Here is a 21,455-nt window from a genome sequence, read left to right on the forward strand (position 1 = left end):
GTCCTGTAAGGAAAACTAAATGTGAGTGTAATATGGCTGGGAGCAAGAGTATCTTCACCCCATGTAACCATTTGTGACCACAATCGTGTATGACTGGTAGCAAGATCAATATGGTTACTGTTCCAAAGCCCAGTAACCTGCAGTCTGTATGCACATGATAGTGCTTCTTGTTTGAGGTGTATGTGTAATGGTTTGATATTTAGAAGTGCCTCAAGAGCAGCAGTCGGAGTCGTGGTGAAAGCACCAGTCAATGCCATGAGCGCCATTCTTTGCAGATGGTTTAGCTTTGACTGGACTGTCACCACCTCTCCCCTCTACCACCACACAAGGCATCCGTATGATAGTATTGGACGTACAATTGTCGTGTAAATCCACTAGATGTATTTAGGTTTGAGACCCCAGGTCTTTCCAAAAGTTCGTCTGCACTGCCCGAAGGCCATGCACGCTTTCTTGACTCTGAACTCAATGTGAGCAGACCAATTCAGTTTGGAATCCAATATGACTCCAACGACTTGATCTGCACACAGTAGCTCAGAAAGAACTGCAAGGGACGAACCCCGGTTGTTATTCGCTTCTTCGTGAAAAGAACCATTGAAGTTTTGCTTGGGTTAACTGATAGTTCAACTTGTCGACACCACTGTTCGACAGTTCTTAATGCCTGTTGCATTAAGTCAAAGATTGTTCCGATGCAAAATCCAGTAATTAGTATTTGGTAATCGTCAGCAAACCCGTAGGTTGGAAATCCAAGCTCATTTAGTTTCTTCAACAAGCCGTCAGCTACCAAGTTCCATAACAAAGGTGACAGAACGCCGCCCTGAGGACAACCGCAAATACTCAACTTCCGTATCTCAGCCTGTCGCAGTGACGAGCAAAGTATGCGGCTACTAAGCATTGCGTTTATCCAACCCGAGATACATGCAGATATCCCATGACCGCGCATCGCTTCCAGAATAGACTGGAAGGAAACATTGTCAACAGCACCTGTGTATCTAGCAATACACCCAAGCTAGATTGCTTGAGCGAGAAGGCTTTCTCTATGTTGTAAACATCATCGTGAAGCAGAGTGATGGTGGATTTCCCACACTGATATGCATGTTGCATTTTGTGCAGTGGATATTCAACTAATCTAACGTTCCTGATGTGATGATCGATTATCCGTTCCAGAGCTTTCAGAAGAAAAGAACTTAAGCTGATAGGCCTTAAACTCTTGGCTTCTTCATAGCTTGAGCGCCCCCCTTTGAGAATAAATCTGACAGTTATTTCTCGCCATGCTTTCGGGATATACCCGGTAGCAAGACTGGAAAGTAAAATCTTTTTCAAGACATGTTTAAGAATATCAAATCCCTTTTGCAGTAGCACGGGTAGTATCCCATCTTTTCCGGGTGATGTGTATGGAGCAAAGCTGTCAACTGCCCACTTGACCGATTCAGTGAAAACCAATGTGCGTGCTAACTCCCACGAGTCCGAATCACCAGAATGAGATCTGTGAACATTGTTCAACTCCGGATCGATACAACCTGGAAAGTGTGTATCGAAGAGACAATTAAGAACATCTTTTTCGTCCGTCACATGAACACCATCTCTGGTTTTTAAGGAGTTCATCTGAAAATCATTCGATTTGGAGAGAATTTTATTTAACCTGCTAGCCTCGTTCAGACTAGAGACATTAGTGCATAGGCTTTGCCAGCTAGCCCGTTCTGCAGATTTAAGACATTTCTTATATGCACTGCGAGCTGACCTGAAAGCCCTGGAGTCATCACGCTGACGCCGGTTCCAAGCTCTTCTCATAACTTTTTTCATTCTTTCAAGCTCAGCCCTCCACCAAGGGGTTCCCCTAGTCGATTTAACAGTACGAAGTGGACAAGCTTCTACGTAGGATGCTAATATGAATGAGTTTGTCGCATCCACGACGTCATCTAAGTCGTCTAGTTGACTAATTGTTTGTAGATTTAGGATTACGATATGTTACCACATTGAAGGTGACATCAAAATGATCGAAAAATATATATTTATGATCGGATAGAGACGGTTCAGTTTCATTTGGAACCTGCCAATTTCCCAGCTCATGCAAAATTCTATCAGAGCAGAGTGTTATGTCTAACACCTCCTCCCTCCCAGACCTCGCAAAAGTTGGTCGATTTCCCACATTCAGACATCCCAACATGGGAGCAGGACCCCAGTGGTTCAATTCTTGACCGGATACCACACGGCCTCTGGGCAGGTTCATCTGTACACATCGAAATTTGATATTCGAAATTCAACAAACTTTAACCGAACTACCATCAGCCGATAGTCTCAGCAAACCCCCAGCCAACAAAAATTCGGCAAAATTAAGCGGATCATCGGTGAAAAAAATTTCGGTGCGTAGAGTGAACGTTCCGCTGCGTAATGCAGCATACTGGGGAGTTCACCCAACTCTTCCCAGGCTCCGTTCGCCATTGAGAATATTTTAAACCCCCTCAACAATTTTACCCATAGCACGGGTCGTATGACACTATGGAATTGGGATTCCCTGTTTGGTGGATTTTTACCACTGGAACAGGTAGTCCGTAGTGTAATTCTTAGCCGGTTGAAACAACCACTACCGACACTACACGGCTTATCTAGGCTGTTCGGTGAAAGAAGCTGACACTGAAGGACAGCTTCCATAGATGGCCGAATAGCCGTAAACTTAAAAAGCACTTTAAAGTTCACATAACGTTCTTAGCGACCTTCAAGCTGCTCAAGATTTAATAGAACTGCTTAAGCCACTATTAGACAATAATACATCGTATTACTTAAAACGAGAAGCTTATGCAGCTCCTTTATATGAACTTTTGGTTGCCTGGGAATTTACTCAAGACGTGCTTACAAAAGTAAGAAAGGCAACAGATATATTGAACAGATTAGTATCAATATATTTCTTTAACGAAATGTAAGTGTGATGTATTATCTCCCATGTGTCGAAAGCATGCTGAAATTATTGAGCCTATTCGTATTTGTAGTTTCTACCCAAGTAGCATTTCTAGTTTAATAGCACACTACAAGTGTACCATAAAACCGTCATTGTTACAAGGGTAGTTATTTTGGTAGTGGTGATACATTTAACAAAATTAAATTAGAAGAATTGGTAATCAGTGTTATTTTCTTTCGATTTGTAGACAGTTTTCTTGAATCGATTAAATTCTAGGCAGTTTTGTTTAGTTGATTAAATCATTGATATATATATATATTTTGATCCAAATGATCAAAAAATTATTTTAACATGATTCCATAAAACTGGTAATAGTTGTAGGACGCCAGATCAAATAAATAGAAGTTTAACCGTTTCTGCGCATCTACAAATCACCTGCTACATCAGAAGATTTAGTGTAAATTTTGGCATTCCTTTCGTTCGAATATTCTATGGATATTTTTCTACTCATTTTGATTTAGGGTCTTCTACACCTTGTAAACATGATGTTTAGAATATGTTAAATCAATTCCGTCGAGTCGACCCAATGTGGTTTTCTGGCCGTCAGCGGTCTTCCTTATATGACTCTGAATCTTCTTAAAAGCAATCAATATCCAAATCTAGCTCTCTGTTATCTTTTGTCTCCATTCTCAGAACTACTCTGTGCCCCCTGTACCGGATACACATTCCCAGGATGTTCACTCCAAAACAGTTGTCAAACAAACCTGTCACTTTTTATCTGTGTGTTTGAAATTCAACTTCATTCTGACATACTCTATTAGCTCCAGCTGTGGTTCAGAGTAGCTTCTTCATATCAGTAGTGTTTTATAATCTAGGACGAAGAATACATTAGAAGTTCTTCAGAACGTGTGTATCACTACCTACCTTCTAGTAGACATTTCTGATGCTGGTCATGCAGATGTTTTTTTTCTTAATTCAACTGAATCTGGATACAGATCTTAGATACAGAAATAGACAACTCAATATTTTGCAATATCAAAAAACAAATTCAATATCTACCTAACAGTATTTATAGACTTGGTTAACATTTAATGTAAGCTTACCGGTTAAAAAGAGGATGTAAGAAAATGGCAAAACATGGTATACATGGTAAGGTATAATAGAAGGGACGTGTATGTTTCTAGAACTAAAGGAAAGAACCTATCTTTTCATGATATGAACTAATTGCTTCTCAGTTCGGATCAAGTTCCATTTGGCAGACATTGAAGTCAGACCTGATCGATTACAGCATGTAATTTTTATTATCAAAAAAAACCTAAATAAATAATCGTAGAACGTTAGAATATTCAATTACTCTTACTGTAGATAACATTATTGACTACAAGGTAAACACGCTAGATTGATCACCTATTCCCCCTATGTAACAATTACCGATACAAATATTCAAGAACTCTCGGTAAAGGGAACACACTAAAAATCCCTTCACTTGATGCTACTAGAATTCTGGAACTCGGTTGCCTTTGTTTTCCTAAATGTAGAAAGAAAAAAAAGAATTCTTGTTTGCTAACTAGCCCGGACAAGGCATCAGTTCGCCCTTGTCCACTCACTACACTCCGCCGGAAACTGACCCTGATTTCCACAGTATGGGTACACCGACAATTCCTCGATGCTGGTTGATGGGTTGATCGGCAGGCTGGCAGCTTCAAACAGCTCCGCCTACAGCAACTTATCGAGTAAGACTGTTGATGTAAAGATTATAAACCTCGCATCGAGGTGTGTTCTCGAACAGGGCGGCCCGGTTTTGGCCCTCGCCCTTTTTGACCCAGTGGCCGTACACCCGAAATGCACAACCGTCGATGACCTGGTAGTGGTAGTGGAAGAATAGAAGAGAGAATGATTATAGAAATGCTTCAGCTTGTGTTAAATGTTCGTAGATTCTTTATATCATAGACTTGCGAAAAAAGAAACAGTAAAATTAGCAACCAACATTGGATGTATAAAAACTGGCATCACGGCCAATGACATAAGATTGGCATGAGTTTTCCCCTTTACTTCCTCTAGCCAAACAAATATGTTCGATTGCCTACGTTTATTAATAGTTCATTTGGCTGCCTAAAACAAATCTGCGCAAATAGTTGCAATAAAATGTCTGTAGTTAAAACTACAGACACTTTATACACAGACATGCGGAGACAAAAACATTGAAACTGAATATTTACTGGCATTACGGGAGAGCCCATAAGCTTGCATAGGCTTCCCTCTTTACTTCCCCTCACAATACCATCATGCTCGTTTGGCTGCAGTTTTGACAGTCCGTTTGGCTGCTACTTCGCTAGTCTGTGTATAAAGTGTCTGTAGTTAAAACTGCTTCGCCCATCAAAGGAATCTGGTGCGACAAAAGAAATTAAAACTACTAGAGGTCGCATGTCGCTGTTAACACTCAAAATTTACCATCTCGCTCTTACATATGCTAGGCCAATTAGTTTGACACATATTGCCCCGGGTACACACATGTCAAAATAATGGGATACAATAGAAAAATTCATAGTAAGAGAACTGCGGAGAAAAAAAACGGCATTTTTGGCAACGTATGCCCCGGCATTGTATGGCAACACGTCCAATGTTATAAGGATAGGCAATGTCCGATTGGATTCGTTTTTTGACAGCTAAACGCTAATCCAATCGACCCAAAATGGAGTCTCCGCAGTTCTCTTTCTAGTTTTTCTAGGATACAATATACTAGAGGGAGACCCCATGGTTCAGTCCGTGAACATATGGAGACAGTAGCGCTTTGCTCCCTCTAGTAGTTATAATCTCTTTTGATGCGACCAAACGGGAAACCTTGCCACTGCGACCATTTTATTCGACAAAATACGAACAGGTCGAACCAAGCAAAGGCAATTAGACAACAATCATTTAAATACAAAATAGAAAACTCACCTTTCGCAGCACCTTGATGCGGTACGGATCTCTGAGTGCGTCCTCGGTCCGCAGCGGTTCCGGCGTGTACCGTAGCCTCTTTATTCTAACCATTGCTCTAACACATAATATAGCGAATTGAAACTTTTTTCTAGCGTTAAACTGACTTTGTTTACGTAACTGAAAGTAGGATAGTGTCGCAAAAAACGGGCCAGAAAAAAATGGAAGAAGATACGAAATCATAACAAATGGAGAGCGAAACCGAACGAAAAAGAATGGGGGATAAACATGAAAATAAAAGAAGAGAAGAAGAGACAAAAGCAATTCATTAATATCGATATCGTTCTCGTTGCTGAAAATAGCTGGTACAAATTTACATGTAAATAACAAGCTAGGATTTTGGTGAAACAAGAGCACATGTGATGATTGCTATTGGGAATACTTGAATTGTTTGTTTGTTTTGCTCCCTGCGAACGGAGAAGAAAGAACGGGTAAAAAAGAGAAAAAAGAGAAATGCAAACTTTTACGTTGCTTGATTTCTTAGCGGGGATTAATTTTGTGGGGGGACGGGGATACTCTATACTAATTCGAATGAGTAGTGTAGGTTACTTAAGAGTTAATTTTGCAATTGGAAAACAAAGCGGTAAATATTTCTACGGACTGAAAAGGACGGAAGGTGGAACCGATAATAATAGTAATACAGAAACAACAAGATTTGATATTAGTGCATTTTTTTGTTCATAATAAATCAAATTCAAGAGCCAATCAGGGCAGGGGAGAAAACATTGCAAACAAAGTAGTTAATTCATAATGTGTCTATAAGTGGCGAGAGGACGCCACCGGTTCATCCCAAGCGAGTGTATGGATGTGTGCGTGTAATGACTGTTAGTTGGGTGTGTCTGTGGGATGACGCTGCCGGCGGAAAACAAAACAGAACGTTTTTGTACGACTAACGAAGTAGGTTTTGTTTTCTTTTTCGCCTATTCTGTTAGTGTTCCGTTGAGCAAGTGTTGTACTGTACACAATGAATATTATATATATACAAATCTATACCATCACGATATGAAGCAATGCGGAATGTTTTATATAACCGTTTACTTAGAGAATGAATCGTAAAATATAGTTTAACCTTCTAACTTTCAAATACAATATTGTTCCGCTGAAATAAAAAAAACAAAAGTGAGACCAAACAAATTACGCGTTGTTTTGCATAACCATAGACAATCTAGCGATTAGCTTTAACCAGTGTTCCACCGTTGGTCTTACGATTATGTGACTTTTTTGTACTAGGCAAGAATTGGTTAAAAAATCTGCTACTACGCAATCAATTAAGCGCGTGAATTCTCGAACAGCTACGTAGTCAGTAAATTTAGAAACTGATATCTCAGCAAAATACCATTTAATTACCAATTTTCAGCAAAATATTTTCTGAGTATCAGCCAACAAATGCCGCATTTACTGGGATCTCAGCAGAAAAAACTGTTTTTAGAGATCTCATGTCGATTATAGAGGTATTAACTTGGCGAGTTGAAGTATCTCAGCCGTGAATTGATCCACTGGGTTCCAGATCCCTTGTCATGAGAGGCGACTGAAAACAGGAGTCCTCGATGATCATGTCACCAATGCCCATTTCGGGGTTCGCTATAGGTGATTATAAGCCAACGTGTTTGATATCTTCTAGTTGGTGTACAATAAGTGCCAGTGATGAAATGTGCAATGCTCTTACCGACCATGGTCAGAGTAGCACAAATTAATCTTCAGCATAACCGTACAGCAACAATGAATCTATCCCGCTTTTCCAGGAAAGAAAAGCTTCCATAGGCTCAAGAACCGTATTTCCATGAAGGAAATTTCTATATTGGAAAGCTACTTAAGCCCGTATTCATAGCCTACAACAAAATGGCATGATAAAACCACGTGAAATGCCTCGTGCATGTAAACTTGTGAATTGACGCATATCTTCTATCCGACCGCACAACTCGTGATATTTGTGCTGTCACAGTCAATATGACTGTTGATAACATAAACAGGAAATACATCTATTGTACGGCATATTTGCCGCTTCAAGAATCATTACCTTCTGATAATTTTAAAAGTGGTTATATCATACTGTTGCAGAGCTGGGTTTCCACTCATAACCGACAGTGATGCAAATATCCACCACATAATTTGGGGCAGCTCAGATATCAATTTGAGATGCACCAAATTGATGGATTAGTTAAGCAGTAAAAATTGGCATATAATTACTGTAGGAGATTACTCAACATTTGCACAATCTGCCAATGAAGAGGTGTTATATATAACTCTCTGCTCTGACGGTATTACGCATGAGTTTGGAAACTAGCTCGTACCCAGCGAGTTCGAACCGTCGTTATCTGATCATAAGTACACCGTCTTTGATCATTTAAACGTTCCGATGTAGCAATCTCTTGCGGTTAGGCTGTGTAATAATACAGTTTTGAAGCAAAAATTTGGAATTGATTATGTGAACTTAGCTAGATTGTAAATTCTCACACTTTTTGATTAAACCATTGATCCTTTTCGGATTTTCGGTGAATCGAAAATTGAGTCACGTCCCACAACATCAGGTGTGAATACTGGCAGTTGCGAGAAGTGTTCTTCTTCTGATTCCTAAAAAAATGGGCAAAAAATTTAGATCAAAATCAAAGAAAAGAAACACAATTGCAGAGGTGCTTTATCCAACAATGCTTCGGCTTATTGTATAGAGTCTTAGAGTCTCCATACTTATCGAGTGCAAGTAAGTCCTACCTCATTCATTCCCAGTTTCGGTGGGTTTGGTTTAAGGTATGATCCGGATAACGAACAAAGCTGTACCAGGCTGAAACAGAAATTGGAGGAGTTAAGCGGGAAGGCAGGGGACTTCCGTTTTATTGTCAAATCATATAGCCTTCATCAGAATAAGGTATTCCTTTACATTCCATGGAATCCCAATGAATGTTTGAAGAGTACTGATGTTTTAATTTTAATTACCATAATACTGGTTCGCGGGTAGTTTGCTGGGAAGTTCTGAGAACTAACTCGATCACAGAAAGAAAATACTGCAGTATTTTTGCAGTACCGACGACCGTCCTCTGGAATTTCTTGCCTGAAAGTGTTAAAAAATGGGCTATGGCTTCCAAAACGTCACGGCGACAATTGAGAAACAGTAGATGATAATTCTGGTACTCCCAATTTGTTTACACACCGGCCCGGCCCAAACGTAGATCGCAGCAGGAAAGCCAAGAAATGTTAGTCCGACACTTGTTTTTGCTAGAGGCCGTACAAAACATTGCACTCCACTCCACAAATGTATCGAGTGGAGGCAGATTGCTATTAGGGATATGGTTTTTAGGGGTTCTCTGGGCGCCTAAGTTTGTCCGGAGCAAGAAACTAGTTAATTCAACAGCCTAGTGGCAATGCTTTTAAGTAAAATTTATGGACAGGTAGTTTTAAAGTTATAGCATTTGATGTATTTTTATTCCATCTTTTTCTATAATGGTATTTGTAAAAATCTTCAATCGAAATAGACTGGGGACAATTTTTTTGCAACTTTGTATTTGAGCCATTCTACGGAGGTACCGTAAACCGGGGTGTCTTTGATCACTCGAAACTTTTTTCGTAAATTGTTTATTTGGCCAGAATAGTCTACCGAATCATTAAAATATTTACGCTAGACTTACAAAATACTGAATTGTTGTACTTTTTGAGCATATTCTTTGATTTTTTGGGCACAAAAATTACAAAAAAAACCAAAATTTCACTTTATCTTATTTTTACGAAACTTCGTAAAGTGTCTAATTTTTATAAATATTAAATCTTAGAATTTAGCAAGAGTAACAAACTCCAATCGAGTTTTTATTTTTTTTAGAGCCGGATGTTCCAAATTGATTTTTAAGATTTTGCTTATTTTAAAAACAATTATTTTAAAAACAATTATTTGTGAAACTAGTTCGCAATTATTTCAAATTATTCCAAGTTTAAATTCGCAACATTATTTTATATTCAATAGTCCAACGTGTTAAAATGGACGAAACTCTTTGTTAATTAGGGCTGGCGGTATCCAACGGGGAAAAACGATCGAAAATGGTGAGTGAAGCTAAGCAATCATGCGAAAAAATTCCCCCAGAGGCGGGATTCGGACTCGCAACCTTTGGGACTCCGGCCCAATGCATTAACCCTTATACTATCCCTGTCATCATACCCAGGGATAGCGTAAGGGTTAGATGAGTAGATGACGAAAATCGATGTCTGACGCCAACTGAAGTCCTAGAAGATGACTTTTGGTTGACCTTAATTGCATAAAATTTTAACAATATGGATATTTTGCAACGGGCACGGTAATTCGAAAATGCAAGATGGCGAATTCTGGTTGAGCAACATTCATGATAACTCAATTGATTTTGCTGCACCGGAGGCCGCAGCCTTGAAATTTGGAATCGTTTTCCGTCATCAACCTCATTCCGAAAATGTCCAACTTTTATTAGTAAAAGTTAGCTAAGAATATGTTAAATTGTACAAAACTTCATTCTGTACTGCACACACTCAAACTTTTTTTGTTCGAACTAGGTTTGTGAAAAAAATATTTCGAAATTACTTCGTAAAAAAGTCACACAAATGAAATATAGCGTAGAAAAAGGGTTTTCAGTGCAATTTTATAAATTTTTCTTCGTATTTATTTTCCATTAGCCTCTGCCCTGTGAGCATTGAGTGCCTAACATCTGATCGGAAAGTTTTTTATCTGAATTCAGGCGTTTATTTCACAGTACGAAAATTTCAACTAACGTACTTGACACAGTTAACTGTACTCCTAAAACACTGTTAACTTTAAATGGCGCAGTCGTTTACGAACAAGATGTCGTACAAGCTGGATTTACGTAAATCTGTCGCCAACCTGCTTGAAGTGCCAAAACTAAGGTAAATGTGCTATTAAGTTCAAAATCAGCATTACTTGAATAATCAAAAGAAAATAAAAATGGAACAAAAATTTGGTATCTCAAGCTCCACCGCCCATTGTATTTTGAAGAAAAACTATGTAATTTATCATAAACGTAAGCGAGCACCAAAATATACAGCGAAACAACAAGTAAAAGAAAATACCAATTTGCTGCCGTACACTTCACCGTAAACACGTTTCGAATGGGAAATTCATCATTATGCATAATACATAATTGTACGTATATTTTCGCACCATTCAAGTAAGTGGAAACAATATCTATTACACTCATAGCATTGAAGGACCATCAAACGATGGTAAATAGGCCGGTAAATCGAAATTCGAACCGAAGGTTTTGGTGTGGGCAACTATTTCTGAGAAGGGTGTTTCAGTGTCTCTAATCCGTTCAAACGAAGCTAAAGCGGTCGATTCAGACGTTTATATCAGTAATTGTCGAAATTAAAACAATTCATCGCTCATGAAAAAATCATGTTTTGGTCGAATTTTTCAAGCGAAAAATCGGCGAAGTCTGTATAGGCAAAAATGTCATTTGTGCCAAAAAAAGGATAATCCTCCAAACGTCAAGCACGTAACAAGCACGTCAAATCGAAATTTGTTGAACTGTTATCAAACGTCTGGTGTACTGCCTGCAGAGGAAGGCACAAATAGTTTTCTCGAATCAAGCGAAGGTTAACCCATTCATGCCCATGTTGTTTGTGGACAACAACGTTTTTGAGAACCTTTAGCAACTTTTGATTGAAGCAAGATTTGCTCACAAAAACAAGTAAGGCTAATAAATGTGACTATTGGCTTTCATTTGAGCATTAACAGGTATAAGGATCAGCTCTGGAACTGAAGTTATTGCAATTAGTCTGATTGAACTCCAATGGAGCAGTGCTGCCAGGGACCGTTTACGTTTACGACGGAAAATGATTTTTTCATATAACTTCGTTATTTTTTTTTTTTTTTCATACGTTTATTTGACACGGCATTTGCAATAGCTTTTTACGCCAGTTTCTTTTTTTACATAGCACGTTACAAAAATCCTTAAGACTAATTTTAACTATACTAGTACTTTGTCTAAAACTAACACTGAAATCACTTTATTGTTTGCTTTTTTCCTTACATTGTTGTATTTCATACTGATCTAGTATTTTCGGGTGTATTTATTTACTTTTTTATCTGTTATTGTCTAAATTTAAAAACTAAATATTCTAGGTTCCTTTAATTGGTGAATGATTAGCCTTGGATGAGAGTATGAGGAGATGAATTTAATTAAATTTTGACAGACGCTGTTTTTAGAAAATGATAGATAAGTTCCATGTATAGAGGATCGCGATACGCCAGGATGTCTCTAACAGGAACATGGATTGGTCTTCCTCGGACTTGTAAAGAATCTACTAATTGTGATCTGGCTTCACGATATTCAGTGCAGGACCAAACAACATGCTCAATGTCATGGTAACCTTCTCCACAAGCACAATGATTACCCTCAGCGAGCCCAATACGACGGAGATGCGCATCTAAAGTATAATGATTGGACATGAGCCTAGACATCACACGGATGAAGTCCCGACTTACATCCAATCCTTTGAACCATGCCTTCGTTGATACTTTAGGGGTAATTGAGTGTAGCCATCGTCCCATATCTCCATTGTCCCAAGATGTTTGCCAACTAGCAAGTGTCCTCTGTCGAGAAGCGCTATAAAATTCATTGTAAGCGATGGGTCTTTCATATATTTCACCATCTAGTGCACCAATCTTGGCTAAATTATCAGCTTTCTCATTGCCCGCAATAGAGCAATGGGCGGGGAGCCACACTAGGGTAAATTTATAACATTTTCTTGTCAGGTTACTCAGAGATTCTCGTATCTTCCCCAAAAAGAATGGATCGTGATTATCAATCCTCTTTGAGCGTAGAGCTGCAATTGTGCTGAGACTATCAGTGAGGATAAAGTAATGGTTCGGGGGTAAAGTATTAATTATTTGCAAACTATAGTGAACTGCTGCTAGTTCCGCTATATAAACAGAGGCGGGTTCTGCAAGTTTGAGAGAAATTGAAAAATTATTGTTGAAAATACCGAAACCAGTGGCCTCACTGATTCGTGACCCATCAGTGTAAAACATTTTAAGGCAGTCTATGTGTTGATATTTACTTGTGAATATTTTAGGGATCTCCCGCGAGCGTAGATGATCCGGAATTCCACGAATCTCTGCTTGCATGGACGTGTCGAAGAATAAAGTGGATTCAGGAATATCTAGTATATTGACGTATGTGGGAACATACCTAGCAGGCGTTATTTCTTGTGACATGTGATTGAAATACACTGTCATGAATCTGGTTTGGGGTTGAAGCTCGACAAGTCTTTCAAAATTTTCAATTACCAGTGGGTTCATAACCTCACATCGAATAAGTAAACGAGAAGAGAGATCCCAGAATCGGTCTTTTAAAGGAAGAACTCCCGCTAGTACTTCAAGACTCATCGTATGGGTCGACTGCATGCAACCTAAGGCAATTCGTAAACAGCGATACTGTATCCGTTCCAGTTTAATAATGTGAGTGTTCGCAGCTGAACGGAAACAGATGCACCCATATTCCATTACTGAAAGTATTGTTGTTTGATACAATCTTATCATGTCACTTGGATGAGAACCCCACCATGATCCAGTTATTGTTCGCAGAAAATTTATCCTTTGTTGGCATTTCGTTATTAGATACCTAATGTGGCCTCCCCATGTGCCTTTAGAATCGAACCAAATTCCAAGGTATTTAAAAGTCAGGACTTGGGCTATCGTTCTACCAACCAACTGAAGCTGAAGCTGAGCTGGATCACGCTTCCTTGAAAAAACAACCAACTCTGTTTTCTCCGTAGAGAAATCGATGCCTAACTTCAAAGCCCAACTTGATGAATTATCCAAACTATCTTGCAGTGGTTGTTGTAAATTTAAGGCTTTTGGTCCTGTAACAGAAACCACGCCATCATCTGCAAGTTGCCTTAGAGTGCATGGGCTGACAATACAATTATCAATATCATTCACGTAAAAATTGTAGAGAAGGGGGCTTAAACAAGAACCTTGTGGGAGGCCCATGTAACTTATTCTGAATGTTGCCAAATCGCCATATGAAAAATGCATGTGCTTTTCTGACAATAAGTTGTATAAATAATTATTTAATATTGGTGAAAGACCACATTGATGTAGTTTCTCTGAGAGAACATCAATGGAAACAGAGTCGAATGCTCCTTTTATGTCTAAGAACACAGACGCCATTTGTTCTTTTTTTGCGTAAGCTAGTTGGATTTCTGACGAAAGTAGCGCCAGACAATCATTCGTTCCCTTTCCCCTCCGAAAACCAAACTGGGTATCTGATAGCAAGCCGTTCGCCTCAACCCAATTGTCGAGACGTCGTAGGATAATTTTTTCCAACAATTTCCTGATGCAGGATAACATTGCAATCGGTCGATACGAGTTATGATCGGAGGCTGGTTTTCCCGGTTTTGGAATAGCGATAACTCTCACTTGTCTCCAGTCGTGCGGGACAATGTTCTGCTCAAGAAGCTTATTGAATAAATTCAACAAGCGTCTTTTTGCTAGGTCAGGCAGATTCTTCACCAAGTTGAATTTAATTCTGTCTAGTCCCGGAGCATTATTGTTGCATGAGAGGAGTGCAATTGAGAATTCCATCATTGTCAAAGGCGAATCTATGAAATCGTTACTTGTGGGAGCATCGCGAGTGATTTTCTGCGCAGGAGCAGAATCGGGACAAATTTTCTTGGCAAAATTAAATATCCAACGATTCGAAAAATCTTCGCTTTCATTAGTCACGTTTCGATTTCTCATTCTTCTGGCTGTGTTCCAAAGAGTACTCATTGATGTTTCTCTTGACAAGCCATTAACGAAGTGTCTCCAATAACTAGATTTTTTGGCACGACGTATACTGTCAAATTTGTTTTGCAAAATGAAATAATTTTCAAAGTTCTCACGTATACCCCCTTTCTGTTTCATAATTTCTTTGTAGGCAACTTGTTTAGCTTCATATGCATCAGAGCACTCTTTGTCCCACCAAGGATTAGGGGGCCGTCTATTTATTGTCATTCCAGGATTGCATTTCGTTTGGGCTTGTTCTGCTGCTTCAATAATTAAACCCGCTAGGAATTCATATTCTTCGGTAGGGGGTAGCTCTTCTGTCGAAGCAAGAGAAGTGGAAATTAATGTTTCGTATGTTTTCCAATCAATATTTCGTGTTAAGTCATAAGGAACATTGATTGAATTCGTAAGGCCTAATTCACTGTTAATTGAAACAACGATTGGCAAATGATCGCTACCGTGAGGATCAGGTACAACCTTCCACGTGCAATCTAACCGAAGTGATGTCGAGCACAGAGATAGATCTAATGCACTTGGACGTGCAGGAGGTCTGGGAATGCGTGTTGTTTCGCCAGTATTTAAAACTGTCATATTAAATTCGTCACAAACATTGTATATCAAAGAGGATCGATTATCATTGTAGAGGGAACCCCACAATACTCCGTGCGAGTTGAAGTCTCCCAGTATCAGACGCGGAGCAGCCATGGATTCCACTACCTCAAAAATTTGACGTTGTCCAATTTGAACTTTGGGAGGTATATATATAGAAGCGATAGACATGTCTTTGCCTTTAATGTTCGTTTGGACAGCTACAGCCTCAATGCCCGCAAACAAGGGGATGTTAATTCTATAGAAAGAATAGCACTTTTTAATTCCTAGAAGCACTCCTCCATACGGGGTGTCTCGGTCTAGGCGAATAATGTTGAAATCATTTAAGTTGAAATTAATGTTTGAGGTAAGCCATGTTTCACATAGAGCAAAAGCATCGCATTTTAAATTATGCAGTAAAATTTTTAAGGAATCAATTTTAGGTATGATACTTCTGCAATTCCACTGTAAAACAGTGATGGAATCTTTCATTGGAGGAGGTGAATTACCCATTGAAAGATACAATCGCTGCAAGGATGGGCCATTGAGCAATCAGCTGCTCTAAAAATGTTCTAATTGTTGGGAGGAAAGCTGAAAGTATACTCTTTAGTGGTTCAGAAATATTGAATGCTTTAAAAATCCAATCAACAATTTCAGAAAATTTCAATAATCCTACCCCCGGCTGAGGCTCAGAGGTAGTCGAAATTTTATTATTTCCAGTAATGGTGTTCTGTTTGGATTGTACGTTCCCAAAACCGGGCGGAATTGATTTCGGTTTTGAATCGGAATTTTTCGGTTTTGGGCGCAGTTTATCTATTGGTGGAGAAATTTTAAGGCCCTTTCTTGGCAGCTTGGGAAAAGAAGACTGTTTTCTTTTTCTGGAATTTCCGGGTAAAACAAATGATGTACCTTCGCACGCTCCGTCAGAGTCAGACTGTTCCGAAAATAGAGATGTGTAAGTGTTTTCTAAGAAAATGGGTTTAGGGGTAGCATTTTTCAACATTTCTGCATAGGAGCGCTTAGACCTCTCCTTCAAGGATCGTTTAATTTTATCCTCACGCAATTTATAAATGGGGCATGCAGGGAGCTCATGTGAGTTTTCTCCGCACATTAAACATTTTTCTGAATTTTCATTGCATGTATCCTCTTGATGAGAACCCCCACATTTGCCACACCGTGCCTTATTGGAACAGTAAGTGGCTGTGTGGCCAAGCTGTTTGCAATTAAGGCAATTCATTACACGAGGGATAAAAAGGCGAACAGGGAGACGAATCTTATCGATAATGACATAGTTGGGCAGCGCAGACCCAGCGAAAGTCACTCGAAATGAGTCAGACAGTCGATAAACTTTTTTATCTCCTTCGTGTGATACTGAATGCAATTGCTTGCATTCAAGTATTTTTACGTCTTTAAGTATGGTGTCTTTGAAACGACCAACCCCATGCTTAACTAAGTCATCAACAGTCAAACTCGATTCTGTGATGACCCCATCAATTTCAATTTCCTTTGAAGGAATATACGCTCTATACTCACGCGTAAAAAGCTCGCAAGAAGCAATTGCATTGGCTTGTTTGAAACTACCAACGACAATGCGTATTTTATCTTTATTGACTTTGACGATCTCTTTTACATCCGAGAATCGCGAAGTCAAATCTTTAGAAATTTGAATAATATTTAGCGCCTTTACTTTACGCCTAATAAATACAATCCATGGTCCCGTTGACGACTCTGGGTAAATTTTAATTCTAGTCGGATTTACATTTTCAGCATAAGGCTTAGGGGGAGGGTCTGTTACTCGTTCTCCCATCTCTTCATCCATTTTACCTAGCAAGAAAAACTATCACAAAAAGGAATGAAAAATATACCTGTTATACCTGTAGAACACACCTCATGTGTTACGTTGAAAACTCGGTGCCCGTTGTTTGACAATGTGACACCTGCTGTTCTTCTTCGTCGCGTTGCTTCTTCAGTAGAGAAATAGTCCTACCTGCAACACTTCAAAACTCTCTCCGATTAAGCTGCTCGTCGGTATCACCACCACAAGCGCGCTCTCTCCGTTTCCACCACCTCGGTAGACAAATGTGGCTACCTGTGGCTTGCTGCGAAAATCCCACTGTCGATGCGGCACTTTTCGGTGCCACTTGTTTTCCTTATTCGTCGTACCACTTCTGCGGTAGACAAATAAAGCAAATGGGTCTACCTGTGACGCTTCCCTCTCGTCGATTAGAATTGCTCGACGACACCAATACACTATATTTTTTTCTGTGTGTACAGGCACGATCACTGTCGATTTCTGCCACCGCGGTAGGCAAATTCGTCTACCCGCGGTTTGCTGTCAAAACACCACTTGTCGAGGATGCCGTTGACCACGCCTCCGACGTATCAACTGTCGACTCACTCTTAACAAACTGGTCTCTCTCTCTCTCCCACAATAACGCATACAGCGTCTCGCACTCCGTCACTCTCTCGAGAACAAAACCTTCCACCTGGAGGCACAACCGTCTCGGTCGGTTGCAAAAACTGTTATGATATAACTTCGTTATGTTGCAATATTAGTGAAAACTGATAAAACTTATCAATTTAGACTATTTTTGGCTACTTTTTTCACGCAGTTGGACTATTGTAAATACTCTAGGAGAATTGTACTGAGCATTGGAAGGTAAAAATTGAGCAGCTTCTAGCACTGCAAGGAAAGCACCTACCTTTCTGGAAAAAGGTTTTTCGAGTTTCTTGACCCCACCGTTTCCAAGGAAAAATAGTTTTGAAACCCTACATGAACTAGAAAAAAGTTGGGCATGAGAGGGTTAAAGAAATCGACATTATAGCCGTTAATAACTTCAATAACTTTTAAATGAATGGTTATATATGCGTAAAGATTTACGACCACTGCCTTCATCTTAATCATTGCTGTTTGCACGGGAAATCACAAAGAAAAATAGTACTATGTTTAAGGAGATTACCGCGAAAAGCGCTCTAAATGCTTCATCCTGGTAATTCAGTTTCGTCGTAAAATTTCGTTCCCTCGAGTAATTCTGAAACTTTGTCAAAGAAACTTTCTAGGTAAGCCGTGAATATTAGTTTATTAGATTGTGGGGTGAATTCATATGAACGATTCCTCCTAAATATAATAATGTAATATAATATAATGATAATATAATCGCTGATGATCTCCAAAGAATTAGGTTCACGATTTTGACATTTTTTTCATATTTCCAGAAAAGCTATAAAAATGCCTGCTTCCATTTTTCCAACTATTAAAAATGACTGCTTTTGATGTGTTAAATATGTATATACAATAAACTGTTTATAAACGCTTTTAGTCTTTCGATTAATTTCGCATTGCTTCATACTTACGTGATATATTGACCCTGATTAAATATCACTCATTGTCAGTTCAAATTGCACAAAACTTGTGTCAGTGTATTAAAAGGTATTGCAGAAACGCACGGAGAATAGGACAGGCGGCATCTCATTTCCAGCGATTGCCCTTTGTCTTTTAAGAATATTACCATCGCAGCGTAGGTATTTTAGTTTTTCATTTTTATTTAATTACAAGCTAAAAATAAAATGCCAATTTATTAGTTAAGCGTCGAAAAATCAATGATTTGAATTCAGTTTTATGTATTGAAATGAATTGGAAATGGGCAAAACGGTAGCCATTTTTGAATACTAATTTCAACAACAAAAATTTTGATTGCATAAATAAGAAACTCGTGAATTTTGAATTCTTCATTATTTTTCGATTCGAATCTCTGAAATCGTGTTACTGTGAATATCGGTAAAACACTGCGTCGACGACGTAGACAGCAGGCTATGATCTTAGAAATTATAGGTGAAAAAAAGGAAAAGAATGTCCAATCTGCGGAATAAGGGTTCTGATTTGAGTCAAAAAATTTCACGTCCATCTCCGCACGTCTCCCATTATGTACCTAGTTCAGTACGAAAGCCTGGCACAATTGCCCAAATTACGCGGATTTCTAATAACCAGAATAACGCTGAATCATACTCCAGACACAACGCAACTGTCCAGGCTATCGTACTCACCGGTACAGTATGCGTCGGGAAAAAATGTGCAAATGTTATCAATCAGTTCTTCATAATTTTCCAACGCATACTGTACATTATTTGTTTTTTTTTCTAAAGCCAAAACCAATCAACAATTTTCATCACCGTGCTCTTAGGTTTCACTGTTCGGTAGAGTTGTTATGAATCAATTGTTTTAACCAAACAATCTTGCTCCGAATTGATTCACAACAACCGACTTAAGCTAGAGTGTTTTACAAGCTAACACGAATGACATTCCATTGACAGAACAGGACAGCCCCAACCACCGTAGGCGGCCGAGATGGCAACACTTGACAATGTGACGGAAAAGTTTGCGATTGGTGGATACACGCTAGACTCGAAACTAGCCAAATCCTACAGAATTCTAACGATCGGATAGTTTCGAATTAGCGTACACGATACCGATGAGAAATGTACAGATGAGAGACGGATACTCCAGATGCACCAGATGTCGAATGATATGATGAAAGTGAAAATTCATAGTGAGACAAACAGAGAAGACAGATGACAGACAGACAGACAGAGTCGAAGGGGAGTGTACAGAGTAGAAACCGAAACCGAAATCTGTTTTGAATGGAAAAATTTAAATTTAACCGATAGCCGCCAGCGGGCGGCTGTCAAATCCGTTCAAACAGCAACAACACAATGGATAAGTAGTAGAAGAAATAGGTGAAAACTAACAAGTTAGCTACGGTACTGCGGTTTATGTGGACTAAGAAAGCTGGAAGAAATCTACAACACGCCTACTGCGACTACCCGCGAAACGGTGAGTAGACATATTTGCAACCGTAGCCAACAAGTGGTGGTGGTAGTAGTAGCAGTGTAGTATATCTAACGTTTACCAGCAACACCAATCTACCAAGCGTAAATGTGTGCTGCCACTACGTCAAAATGGGGTGCTCTAGGCAAACAGAAATGTCGAATGGTTCTACGCTCGTGAAACACGTTTACTAGCCTTACTTTTTCCGGGACGTTCTGCTGTTTGGTTTGTATGATAACCGATTTGTTTCGATTTGTCGATTTGAAAAGAGAAAGAAGATAACAGAAGGTGTCAGTCTCATCGTTGAATACAGTTGATAGGTAGTATTATGTGCGGATCTGCGGTAGTTCACCGGATAGCGAATACGCGTGTGCGTGTGTTGTTTTGCCAAATACTGAAATGACTGCGGGTTCAAATTTTGACATTTCGAGTTTCTGCTCGCACTGATCTAAACTGTTTCGGCGTTAGCTATTTTGAAAGTCAGGGAAAAGTATAACGATACTAGTTGAAAAACATAATTTGTTAAACGAAAGAAAATATGAAAACAAAAACATTCAACAAATAAACACGACTCTCCCGAGCGACGTTCTGCCGATCCGAATTGTTAGCCGGGAGTTTCTCTTTCATGTTTCGCCGAGAGAATCGTGCAGGTGTTACAAACTCATCAAGACAAAAAACGAAACGAAACGTAACACAAACAGAACGAGTGAGTGATTTTTTTTCGGCCCGGATTACAGAACTTAGCAAAACAATAATAGTAGTGGGAGAAAAAATAAGTGGATAAACTTTACCAGTGCCAGGTCGGCGATACGACTCAACCGTCTCGATTTGGCCGACAGGCTGCGTTTCAGCGGGCCAATGTCTTGTTCGAAAAGCTGTGTGCGCGTGTGTTGTCGGTCATGCACGATGGTCGATTTTTGGTTGAAGGAGAGATGGTTGGTTTGTGGTGGTTGTTGCAGTTGATTTTTTGGTTTGATGGTTCAGTGATTGTTCGTTGTTCGTTGCAAGGCGAGCGAGCGAGCGAGAGAGAAAAACAGACGACAGGAGACAGGATGGTTCCACGCACAGAAGTACACAGTTGTAGTTGTTGTTGTTGTTGGTGGTGGCGAACGGTGATAGTTTTAGGAGTCGCAGTTGCAGTAGTAGTATTGGTGGTGGTGGTGGTGAGGTTTGATGACCAATCAAAGCAGTCGAATCCGATTCAGGTGCGACAAGGCGGGATCAGGACAAAATTTTGTTGTTGGATTACAAAAAATATAATAACATAATTTGTGGTTTTAGTGGTTTTTGTTTTGTCCGGCACCGTGCACACATAGTCGTAATTTGGTTGTTCCGATGGGTGGTTGAATTGTTTTTTTATACAGTTTTGTGATAGGTTGGTAGATGGAGTACAGCAGAGTAAAGCAAGTTGGAAATGTACAGGGAAAGGA

At 39.4% G+C, this 21,455-nt stretch overlaps 1 protein-coding gene across 8 annotated transcripts in view; it reads right to left on the bottom strand.

Moving 5' to 3' along the window:
* Positions 1 to 3,974: 3,974 nt before the first annotated feature.
* Positions 3,975 to 21,455, bottom strand: part of LOC131685322 (phosphorylase b kinase gamma catalytic chain, skeletal muscle/heart isoform) — a 51,585-nt gene continuing 34,104 nt past the window's right edge. For 3 of the 8 annotated variants that reach the window (XM_058968966.1, XM_058968965.1, XM_058968964.1), the window contains exons 9-12: positions 20,817 to 20,900; positions 20,226 to 20,243; positions 5,834 to 5,992; positions 3,975 to 4,754 (exon numbers count right to left, since the gene is read on the bottom strand). In XM_058968966.1, the coding sequence (XP_058824949.1) occupies positions 4,620 to 4,754; positions 5,834 to 5,992; positions 20,226 to 20,243; positions 20,817 to 20,900 (396 nt within the window). In that variant the 3' untranslated portion in view covers positions 3,975 to 4,619. The remainder of the gene's footprint in view (positions 4,755 to 5,833; positions 5,993 to 20,225; positions 20,244 to 20,816; positions 20,901 to 21,455) is intronic. The other 5 variants (XM_058968968.1, XM_058968971.1, XM_058968970.1 and 2 more) reach the window with 5 other exon arrangements.

This window comes from Topomyia yanbarensis, chromosome 2, assembly GCF_030247195.1.
Source record: "Topomyia yanbarensis strain Yona2022 chromosome 2, ASM3024719v1, whole genome shotgun sequence".
In the NCBI taxonomy this organism is placed as follows: Eukaryota; Metazoa; Arthropoda; class Insecta; order Diptera; family Culicidae; genus Topomyia; species Topomyia yanbarensis.